This window comes from Nannobrachium achirus, assembly GCF_963921795.1.
Source record: "Nannobrachium achirus genome assembly, chromosome: 1".
Taxonomy (NCBI): Eukaryota; Metazoa; Chordata; class Actinopteri; order Myctophiformes; family Myctophidae; genus Nannobrachium; species Nannobrachium achirus.
In genome coordinates this window covers 1,373,690-1,386,102 of record NC_137810.1, presented here as the reverse complement: position 1 = coordinate 1,386,102, position 12,413 = coordinate 1,373,690, and the positions used below count along the sequence as shown (strand labels likewise).

The 12,413-nt window shown below is 44.1% G+C and overlaps 1 protein-coding gene across 6 annotated transcripts in view; it reads left to right on the top strand.

Annotated features, from left to right (window-relative positions):
• tmem259 (transmembrane protein 259) overlaps window positions 1–12,413 on the top strand; it is a 354,282-nt gene that overhangs the window by 22,767 nt on the left and 319,102 nt on the right. For 5 of the 6 annotated variants that reach the window (XM_080733066.1, XM_080733067.1, XM_080733068.1 and 2 more), the window contains 5 exons: window positions 354–437; window positions 3,921–4,053; window positions 4,803–4,902; window positions 5,495–5,548; window positions 6,684–9,149. In XM_080733066.1, the coding sequence (XP_080589192.1) occupies window positions 354–437; window positions 3,921–4,053; window positions 4,803–4,902; window positions 5,495–5,548; window positions 6,684–7,541 (1,229 nt within the window). In that variant the 3' untranslated portion in view covers window positions 7,542–9,149. Of the gene's footprint in view, window positions 1–353; window positions 438–3,920; window positions 4,054–4,802; window positions 4,903–5,494; window positions 5,549–6,683; window positions 9,150–12,413 lie in introns of those variants that run through there. The other variant, XR_013962312.1, reaches the window with a different exon arrangement.

Here is a 12,413-nt window from a genome sequence, read left to right as displayed (position 1 = left end):
CTTCGCTTTGTCCATGTTTTTTTACAGGCTATGCCTTTGACCTAAATGGTAAATGGTGCATTTATATAGCGCTTTTATCCAAAGCGCTTTACAGAGATTGTGCATTACATTCACCCATTCACACACACATTCATACACCGGTGGTGGAGGAAACCATGCAAGGCACCAACCTGCTCACCGGGAGCAACTAGGGGTTCAGAGTCTTGCCCAAGGACCCTTCGACATTAACTCAGGGGAGCCCGGATTCGAACTGGGAACCCTTCATGCTCTAATAACAGTTTTTCTACCCCTGACTTCTGTCTAGTTGACCTCCTGCAGATGCTAGAGATGAACTTTAACCTTTGACCTTTCAGTTGACCTGCTCCAGATGTTAGAGATGAACATGACCATCGCCTTCCCTGCTGCTCCTCTTCTGACCGTCATCCTCGCCCTCGTTGGTACGATGTGCACGCACACACACACACACACACACACACACACACACACACACACACACACACTCTTTATTAATTTGATGTTTCTCGCGGTCCCGAAATCGGACCGCCTGTCCCGCCAAAACTTCACAATGTAGCGCGAATCAAAGACATGGGGGAAAAGAGAAGAAAAAAAAATGTTTTTTGGGGGGATTTCTTTTCACAATAATGTGAAGCATAACATTCTCTCGGTTACACACCTAAACATTGCTATTCAGAAGACTGACTTCCATTATTCTAAATAGAGGTGTCACCTAGACCTAACCTTAACCCTAACCTAAACCTAAACCTAACCAGGCATTGACACCAAGGCTTGCCCACCTGCCCCCGGCAGGTAAATAAAACGTCAGGGCAGGTGAAGTTGGCTTTCAGGTTTCCCGACCGGGCAAGTGCTCATTTGAGAGGGAACGCAACCGTCTATAAACACAACACCAGATATCTGTCTAAACACCTGAACGTGGTCAGCGCGCGCTGTTTACCTATAATGTGCTGATTTTACTGTTGCTACACTTAAAAATATAAAATAACAACCACAAATAAGTGTGAAACCATGGACATATTCAATCATAGCTATGTAGTTCTTTGGTATTTGGATTTGGAGGTATTGAGGTATGACATTTTATGGCACAGATCCAGAAAGTAAAGAAATACATTTCTTTAAATCCTTATTTTTTCTTCTTTTCTTTAATTACATTTACTGTTAATTAAAATCCTACCTGTCATCTCATAATGGACCATTTACTTTAAATCCTACCTGTCATCTCATAATGGACCATTTACTTTACTTTAAATCCTACCTGTCATCTCATAATGGACATATAATAATTTACTTTTCGGGCAACAAACTACAACAGATGTCATGTGGGTGGTGTTGTTATTTATACCAGGTTACACTTGGTGGTGATGTCACCTAGAACGCTGCTCCTCATTGGCTAAAGGCCCTGTCATTCTTTTTAGGAGAATAAACTTGACCAATGAAGGCTGGCCTTTCAGTGAGCCCACAACTAGAGGACAAAAAGTTACTTCAAACATTTTATCATTTGATCATTTTATCATTTTATCATCTACTAAGGCTTTTGTGAACTCCCCGGACTTTTTTCTTTCTTTTTTTTATAAGTTGCTCAAATCAGTATTTAGATATTTGTAGTCTGCGATCACTTCACTTTTTGAGCTTGTAACCGGTCTGGGGCAGAAACCACAACACGTCATGTTGTAGTCCTCAAAGGACTACAATTTTGCCGGAAAGATCAAACCGGATTCAGTTTTAACCCAAAATAATTCCCCTGCGCTCAAGGACATGCTTATAGGGCCTACCTAATAAACTCCTTGATGCAGAGTAGTTTTGCTTTTGAAAAATGTGTTTGGTATATGCATCTTTTAGTCCAACTGTTAGCGACTGGCAAGACTACACTAGGCTACTGGAGCATTTTAATAGGGATTGGGGAAACAAACGGGGGGAACCAAATCAAAGCGACGCCGCTTCTTCTAGTGGTTTCCTCGCTTTAGGCGGAAACCAAACGGCCTGTTGTGAACGAACACCAGGCTTTCCCCCAGAAAGCCTGGTGAGGCGAGGTTAAGATATTTGATATTCATTTTATCAGACACGCCCCCTTCCTATACAAACCCATTGTAACTTCAAACATGCATTTTAACCCTGATAGATTGATTGAAAACACCTGTTCTTGGTTCTGGTGACTCATACTTCCCTCCTAATGCATGAGAAGGCTGTGTTTGTTTTAATTACTTTTTTCATTGTTTGTTTGTTTGTGTATTTATTCTTCATTCTTTTTTTAATTTCCCCAAAAAGAATTCTTATCAAGAGTTCTTTAATGACACACACCACCACAGCCTTCTACATCAGGGGTTCCCACACCTTTTTGTCTCAGGGCACCCGTACATATTTGTTTTAATCCGAGGCACCCCTACATTATTATAATTTAACTCCCAGCACCTTATATTTATAGCATATGGTCGTTGTCGGGTGGAAACCTTGTACAGTATGTCCACAATCATTTTGTATTCATCATCTATGAAATGTACTAAACTAGTGAAAACAGCAGATCTACAAGCACACGACGCCTCGCATTGTATGATGAAGCAGGGCTTTGCTTTACCAAAAGACATACACATTTGAAACTTGGAGATACAAGGTTTCTGCCTGACAGTGATGATATTTGTAGTGATTATGTTGTGAGGAAAACGTTGAGATAACAGCCATTTTGGTTAGAACTGACTGAAAATAACTTTGTACTTCAAGTTTAAAATGATACTAAATATCAGAGAGAGATGATATAAAGTGTCCAAATATATTCCAAATATTATCAAATGATCTCGCGGCACCCCTGGACTGCCGTCACGGCACCCCAGGGTGCCCCGTCACCCCTGGACTGCCGTTAACGGCACCCCAGGGTTCCCCGTCACCCACTTTGAAGACCCCTGTTCTACATCACTAGAAGGTCGGCCGGCTACGCCGGCCTCCCCTCTAGGTCGTCGCGTTCCGTCTATAGGAGTAAATATTCGTCGAAAACAAATCCCTGTGGTACAGGGTGGCCACGATCTGATGGTTTTTTTGAGAAAAAAATGTTTTTTGAGAAAAAAAATGTTTTTTGAGAAAAAAAAATTTGAGAAAAAAAAAATTGAGAAAAAAATTTTTTTTTGAGAAAAATAGAATTTGAGAAAAAAAAATTTTTTGAGAAAAAAAAATTGTGAGAAAAAAAAATTTTTTGAGAAAAAAAAATTTTAGAGAAAAAAGGTTTTTTGAGAAAAAAAAATTGAGAAAAAAAAATTTTGAGAAAAAAAAAATTTGAGAAAAAAAGGTTTTGAGAAAAAAAAAAATTGTGAGAAAAAAAAAAATTGAGAAAAAAAAATTTTAGAGAAAAAAAGTTTTTTGAGAAAAAAAAAATTGAGAAAAAAAATTGAGAAAAAGAAAATGTTTTCTCAAAAAAAAAATTAGTTAAAAAAAAAAAATAATAATAAATAAAACGTATTGGTGATGCGATGACGTGGTGTATACGGATGTTACTGCGATTGAGGTGAAAGAGAAAAGGGGAAAGTTGTGAGCTAACTATTAGCTATTTTTGTGTGTGTGTGTGTGTGTGTGTGTGTGTGTGTGTGTGTTCTGGCTACGCCCCCCTCGGTTGAAATTGGATCCGCCGGTCCCATAGCTGGGAATACGAGCCAATGGACGGCGGTCACCATGGCAACGGGGGGCCAATGATAGAGTTATGGGCGGTTTTATTCCCTACGCTCTACCGACATCTGCTCTAGTTTCCCTACACTCTACCGACATCTGCTCTAGCTATGAGTTGAAGTGGAGGCGAAATGGGCGTGTACGGGCTTGGAAGTGGGATGCGGCTCTAAGAAAAATGTAATAGTAGATGCTCATTAATTATGTAAATGATATGTAAATGATATGTTAATGACATGTAAATGATATGTTAATACCAGGCATGGAGGCCATCATGTCGGAGTTCTTCAACGACACCACCACAGCCTTCTACATCATCCTCATCGTCTGGTTGGCTGATCAGTATGATGCAATCTGCTGCCACACCAACACCAGCAAACGCCATTGGCTGAGGTGAGGACCTCATTAGCATATTCATTGTAGACCATTGTAGTCTGACGGCTAGAGGGCGCTGTCCCCCAGGTTCCAATTCTATCAAAACCTCCACCGGCTTGTCAGTCCATCAGTCTGTCACATGTCACACGTCACACTTTTGCCCTGCTCATAGCTCCGCAACCGTTGCCTGATCCATGCCAAATTTTGCACACACACTCCTTGCCTGCCAAACCACAACCTCCACCCCTCAATTCTCACATGGCCCTCTTCTAGCGCCACCATGAGGCCGATTCTTACAAAACACATTTATGGACACTGATCCTACAGATTCTGCCCTAAAATCACACAAATCGGTACACACTTGCTCTACACTCATGTCTTCAACATGGATCTGTCCCATTTAGCGCCACCATCAGGACGATTTTTTCGAACACATTTTTGGGCACTGCTCCTACATATTTTGTTCTAAAATCACACTATGACCTGACGGTCACAACGCCTCGCGTTGCTGCGAGGCGTTGTGAGCTTGTAGATCTGCTATTTTTGGCAAAGAGGTTTGGTGTCGAGGGGAAAAAGAGCAGACTAAGTACAGAGTGAAAGGTCAAGTTTTTTAAGTATTGACGGTTCAAGTGGTTAAATATCTGAAAACACACATTGACATGAATCCAAAATACACTGATGATTGTGCTGTCAAACAATGAAACTATATGGAACATGTCATCCTTACCCAGTGTAACATTAATGAGTTGTTGTTTTTTGTTTGTCAGGTTTTTCTACCTTTATCATTTTGCCTTCTACGCCTATCATTACCGCTTCAATGGACAGTACAGCAGTCTGGCTCTGGTGACGTCCTGGCTGTTTATACAGGTACACACACACGCACGCACGCGCGCACACACACACACACACACACACACACACACACACACACACACACACTGCGCACACACGCACACGCGCACGCACGCATGCACGCACTTTAGTCAAATTGATCTACAGTTGATCTAGTCCACTAAAATGTACATTATGTTGTATATAAGTATATTTATATAAACTGTACAGTATCTTGTATGTAATAAGTATAGTTCAGCATTCTATGAACTAATAATAATAATAATAACTAGCCCTCCCCCCGTGGTGTGAAGCTGGGAGTGTGCTGCTTGTTGACGCCCATTTGTGATGTAAATCGCATCACAGGACAAAATTTGGGAAAATATTTTAAACATTTGGGGATTATGAAAAGTAGCGACACATTTGAAGGTGATAAAGTTGATGTTGGGCAAGGTACATGCGTTATTGATTTTTGTATTACGTTTTTTAGACAATTGAACAACTGCTGAATGTGGAGTTACAGATGGAAAGACAGAGGGACAAACACACTATTTTTTGGTGCGATTCTGATTAGGTTGTGGGATAAAATATGCATGACATTAATCTAATATTTGTTTTTATTTTTCAGCATTCTATGATCTACTTCTTCCACCACTATGAGCTGCCAGCCATCCTTCAACAGGTAACACCCCCCCCACCTGTCCGTCAGTCTGTCCCTCCGTCCGTCACGTCACCCCCTCCACCTGTCAGTCCGTCCCTCTGTCCGTCACGTCACACTGGTAACACCCCCTCCACCTGTCAGTCCGTCCCTCTGTCCGTCACGTCACACCCCCCCCACCTGTCCGTCAGTCTGTCCCTCTGTCCGTCACGTCACACCCCCTCCACCTGTCAGTCTGTCCCTCTGTCCGTCACGTCACACCCCCTCCACCTGTCAGTCTGTCCCTCTGTCCGTCACGTCACACCCCCTCCACCTGTCAGTCCGTCCCTCTGTCCGTCACGTCACACCCCCTCCACCTGTCAGTCAGTCCCTCTGTCCGTCACGTCACACCCCCTCCACCTGTCAGTCAGTCCCTCTGTCCGTCACGTCACACCCCCTCCACCTGTCAGTCAGTCCCTCTGTCCGTCACGTCACACCCCTCCACCTGTCAGTCCGTCAGTCCCTCTGTCCGTCACGTCACACTGGTAACACCCCCTCCACCTGTCAGTCAGTCAGTCCCTCTGTCCGTCACGTCACACTGGTAACACCCCCTCCACCTGTCAGTCCGTCCCTCTGTCCGTCACGTCACACTTTTCCCCTACTCATATCTCCGCCACCGTTGCCCCTCAATTCTCACATGGCCCTCTTCTAGCGCCACCTTTTTTGGACACTGCTCCTACAAATTTTGCCCTAAAATTACACAAATCGGTACACAGCATGTCTACACTCATATCATCATCATGGATCTGACCCCTTTAGCGCCACCATGTGGCCGATTGTTACATGCGACCTGATGGTCGCTTATCTCCCGACTAGGGAGTCTTACTGGTAATAATAGTAGTAGTAAGGTGCGGTCGCCGTCGGGGCTGCCGCTAGGATCAGCGGTGGCCGCGCCGCGGTGAGACACAAACACACTCGCTCAGTGCGTACGCATGCACAAACGAGCACGCTCGTGGTGGATTTCACGGGACCGCGTCCGCTCGCCTCGCCGCCCCAAAACTTCGCTGCACGGCTGAAAAAGCCGCCCGCCTCTCATTGAAAAAGAATTGCTAAGAGGCGGTGACCGCGCGTAGTGTGGAACCCCATTGTTAGTAGTAATATTATTAATCTTCTCCTCCAGATCAGGATTCAGGAGATGCTGCTTCAGAACCAGCAGCAGAACCAGAACCACACCCACCAGCAGCAAGCTCCTCCCACTCTGAACAACAACAACACCACGCCCCCACAGGAGGCCCCGCCCCCACAGGAAGCCACACCCCCTCAGGAGGTCCCGCCCCCAGGCGAACAGGCCCCGCCCCCCAGCGAACAGGCCCCGCCCAGCGCTGATGCCGCAGTGGCCGACCAATCGGACGCGACAGAAGGGGCGGAGGCTTCAGCCGCCGAGTCGGCCAATGGCGTGTCTCTGTCGCCAGAAGAGTCGGCCAATGGAGCGTCTCCGTCGACAGAGGAGTCGGCCAATGGAGCGCCCCCGTCGTCAGAAGAGTCAGCCAATGGCGTGTCTCCGTCGCCAGAAGGGGGAGGGGCAGGGGGCGGAGCCAGCCGCGTAGTTGAGGAGGTTCGTTCTGAGCTGGACTGGTTGGCTCAGACCGTCAGCCTATCAGCATCCTCCTCTCAGTCCTTAGCCCCTCCCACCATCACCCACAGCCTATCAGCATCCTCCTCTGAGTCCTTAGCTCCTCCCACCATCACCCAGAGCCTATCAGCATCCTCCTCTGAGTCCTTAGCTCCTCCCACCACCACTCACAGCCTATCAGAATCCTCCTCTGAGTCCTTAGCTCCTCCCATCGCCACTCACAGCCTATCAGAATCCTCCTCTGAGTCCTTAGCTCCTCCCACAGGAGGCGTGGCCTATGAGAACACTAGTGTGGCGCAGGAAGGCGTAAGCCCCTCCCCTCTTCCACACACCACAGACTCCTATTGGACGACAGGAGGAGGCCACACCCACCCCCCTGTGACAGACCACGCCCCCTCCTCGTGAGTGACAGTTGTAAGCCACGCCCCCCCACTCCGCGCGTCGACAGATTCTGCTTCTAAATATACAGAAATACACTTTATTGAATATACAAAAACACTCTTTATTAAATATACAAAAACACTCTTTATTAAATATACAAAAACATGATCAGAAAATATACAAATATTAATATATGAAACTATTGATTATCTCACACACACACACACACACACACACACACACACACTGAACTGTCCAAAATCTCTGCTTTTGACCGTTTTTGTATATTTGGAAAGGTTTAAGTTTCTATTGTTGTGTTGACTGCTTCTGCTCAACGGGACGAGCTGCACTAGAAAACAAGCGCTCCTGGTCTCAATCTCACTGCTTCTCAAAAACAATGTTTATATATATATATATATATATATCGGCACAAAAATAAATGAAACTTGATTTCGGTCCATTATATCTCCCCTTTAAGAATACCAATCTGTATTGTGTTTTATATATTTTTTTTTCCCCGTTAAGTTGTCACCTTTACAAGGAGGTACAGCTTGTAAGCATCGGGCATTCGAGGCATGAGCTACACAGCCAAACGTGTGGATAGCGCCGACCACAATTTTGCCAAAATGGCTTGCAATACTGTTCTGCTGGCATTTACTCTCGTGTTGGGCTTCCCTGACACTGAGCCTAACATTAACAAAGTGTAAAAATGGTCAATATGTGTTGTTTTTTCTTTTCCTTATTACTGTGGGAGAGTGCAGTCATTCAATGCTCCAAGCAACAAAGGTGAACACCAACAGTATTGCAGGCCTGCCAGGCCATATTGACCATTTTTGGAGGGGCGCTACCCACACGTTTGGCTGTGTTGCTCATTCAATTCAGATTCAGATCCTTACAAGCTGTACGTCGTTGTAAAGGTGACACATCAACGATAACAATGATATCAAACACAATACCATTTGGCATAATTAAAGGGGAGATTTAATGGACCGAATGTTGCCAAATGTTGGGTCGGCACTACCCACACGTTTGGTTGTGGTGCTCATTCCACGATCGCCCCGATGCGTACAAGCTGTACCTCGTTGTAAAGGTGACAAATCAACGATAATTTAATTATTATTAGAGGGGAGATATAATGGACCAAAATTAAGTTTCCTTTCTTTTTGTGCTGAGTTTATATACTGTATATAAAATCATTTAGCTCTTACCATCAGAAAGAGAGTTAATTACTGTAAACACAGACAGACAGACAGACAGACAGACAGACAGTAACCTGCAGTCTTCTCTCACCAACTTTCTCTTTTCTTTATACCCGCTGTTTGCCTCTGGGGGGCGCTGGTGCACCATTGCCATTATTTTATTGTATGTTTTCTTTGAAACGTGTTGATTGGTTTAAAAACGAACGGACCAGAAAATGTTGCATAACTTCACATCAAATCAATCAACCCCACCCCCCACGATCAATAATTTATCAGATCTGTTAAGTCTTGTAAATGTAGGCCTGTCAACATTCATTCTATTACAAATAATTGCAATTAATGATTTAATTATTATTTTCATTGAACGTTGAAAAATACGTTTTTTTTTTTTTTTTTTTGCCTTTTAGGATTTGCAAATTGTGATCACGCACAGGGCAGGTAAATTATGACAAATAAGTGAAACATCAAAGAAATGACTGGACGATGATCTAAATAAATAAACTAATGTAACATTTTTGAAAATGTGAGGATGAACATTCTTCAAGCTGTGGGCCGTTAGGGTACTGCAAGCCCTCTGGCGTTTTATTGAAGGTCCTGGGTTCGATTCCCACCGGGGGAAGCTGTGGGCGCTGGGGGCGTGTTCCTCCACCCGCGTCATCAGCACCCACACCCTAGGTGGGGTTGGTGATGGGGCCTCTCTGTGGTGAGTTTGCATGTTCTCCCCGTCTCTCCTTGGGCGTAGGCCCTCACAAAAACATGCAGTAGTCCTGGTTTCTATACTACCTCCCCCTAGCCAGCCGGGTGCTCCCCAATGTCCCCTGGCGCGGCAGGGGGAGAGCGGAAACCAGGACTACAGGTTAGGTAGTCACCGGGTGAAACCAGGACTACAGGTTAGGTAGTCACCGGGTGAAACCAGGACTACAGGTTAGGTAGTCACTGGGTGAAACCAGGACTACAGGTTAGGTAGTCACCGGGTGAAACCAGGACTACAGGTTAGGTAGTCACTGGGTGAAACCAGGACTACAGGTTAGGTAGTCACCGGGTGAAACCAGGACTACAGGTTAGGTAGTCACCGGGTGAAACCAGGACTACAGGTTAGGTAGTCACCGGGTGAAACCAGGACTACAGGTTAGGTAGTCACTGGGTGAAACCAGGACTACAGGTTAGGTAGTCACCGGGTGAAACCAGGACTACAGGTTAGGTAGTCACTGGGTGAAACCAGGACTACAGGTTAGGTAGTCACCGGGTGAAACCAGGACTACAGGTTAGGTAGTCACCGGGTGAAACCAGGACTACAGGTTAGGTAGTCACCGGGTGAAACCAGGACTACAGGTTAGGTAGTCACCGGGTGAGAAAAATGGGTTGCAAAAAACGTGGGATAAAAAATATATAAAAATAAAATTTTTGTCTTGCAACCATTAATTTATTCAGCACTTGGCAATCAATGATATCAACGCTGAATGGGACTGAGTCAGGTGTTTACAGATCTTTGAGCTCAGATATGGAGCTACAGGGTTAAAGGGATATTTCACTTTCCATTCTAGTATACTTCATTCTGTATTTAGATATTTGATGTAAATGTTACCAGGCCCTCCAGGCTCAGGGCCTCTCCCCACACACACCCATTGTAACTTCAAACTTCATTTTAACCATGATAGATTCATAAAAAGAACATTCATTATTTTTTCTGGTGACTCGTTCTACCCTTCTAATAAGTGAGCAGGCCGTGTTGAGGACGTTAACGTTTATTTATTGACCAGGACGTTGGCGCTCCGTCTCAGGGGACCTTGAGCCACGTGAGAAGAAGGAGCCCTGAACAAGGGTTGCTCCATAACCTCATAACACATTTATTGATTACCAGGTATCAATAAGCTTTGGGCCAGTGTTTATTTCGTCGACTAAAACTATGACGAAAAACGTTTGTCGAATGCGTTTTTTTCACTAACGAAAAATAAATAAAAACTAAGCTGTGATGACTAAAACTAAGACTAAATATATTGACAATTTCGTCAACAAAATAAAAACTAGACTAAAACGGGACTAGTGGAGAAGCCACTGGCGTCCCTGTTTTAGGAGTGTGATTATAGGAAAACATGTTCTCTTTTCGCCCACCAAACAAATAGACAAAACCTTGATCTACAAGCCCTCAACGCTGTGCCTGGCGATGCGTTGAGAGCTTGTAGATCCACTATTTTCTCTCTTTCAGAAATGGGATTATGGTAAGTTATCTTTCTGAAATGAGGACTCTGGGGTGAGACCGTGTCAGTGTGTTTTATTTAGAATCATTCTTAATAATCTGCATGACATCATCATCTTTTCCAGGTCCCCAGCTCTTTCCAACGGTCCGTTCATTCATTCATTCATTGGGAGGTGAAGCGGTGAACAGTCGATACCAGCGTCCTCACTTCACACATTCATACACATTCACGCTCCCTATTGTGACAGCAGCCCCACTTCAGGTAAGGAAGAACGGTGCACTGCAGCTGCCAATGCAATCCCAATGAGAGGCATCGTGAAATATCATAATTTCAGTGGTTGACTACTGAGGCCATAGCGATTCTTTTTTTGTTCTAACAAAGAGTCCCATGAGTTTAATTTGGCCTTTTTAAAGTGTCATATCTGTCATCTTGATACACAACCTACAATATACTTTAATATACTTCATCTGTGAGTCAAAAGTGCTAGCATTGGAAAATCTAAGTTTAAGTGGTCGCATGGTACACACGTCATGGACGCATCCCTTGAGGTTTTCAATTAGGCAGGGGTCTGCAACCCAACATGTCAAAATAGTCAGAGCGTTTCAGGCAAACATCGTGCACTTTATGAAAGAAGCATGATATTTGGCACACAGTTAGAACATGCCATATGGAACATGTTTGGCTATAGGGGCATCGCAGATTTGTCTTGGGAAACGTGTGGGAGCCAATCAAAGTTGCTCTCATAGACTTTACTATAGAGTAAAATAATACAAAAAATAAATATGCTTTAAGTAGCATGTGAGGGGTCAAACTAGGTGTTATTCGGGATTCTGAATCCAACGCAAGCATTTGTTTTGCACGAAAAACATTCCTTTCCGAGAAACGGCCGCCACAAAACCTTGAAAAGTGATGACTCATCACTAAACCATAGTTATATGGGGTCCGTTTTTAGCCCAAGGAATGTTTTTCCTGCAAAACAAATGTTTGCATTGGATTCAGAATCCCCCAAAACACCTAGTTTGACCACTTTAATACATGCTACTTAAAGCATATGTATTTTTGGTATTATTTTACTCTACAGTAAAGTCTATGAGAGCCCAACTTTGATTGGCTCCCACAAGTTTCCCAAGACAAATCTGCGATGCCCCTATAGCCAAAAATGTTTCATATGGCATGTTCTAACTGTGTGCCAAATGTCATGCTTCTTTCATAAAGTGCACGATTACATCCAAAATACTGCCCGAAACGCCTGGACTAAAAGAGCCATTTTGGACCAAAACATTTATACAAAAACTGTCTGGAGCCGCAAGACATATTTGACCTTATGATGAAGGCAACACAGACTATTTGTATATTAGCCAGTCAAATTAGATTCAAATACATGTAAAAGAGTATTCATCAAATATGTTTTTGTCAAAATATTCCCTGCAACAGGATCACCTTGGAGAGCATGGCACACCACTCTGCAGAGCACTATTTGCTGATTTGACTTTTATTTA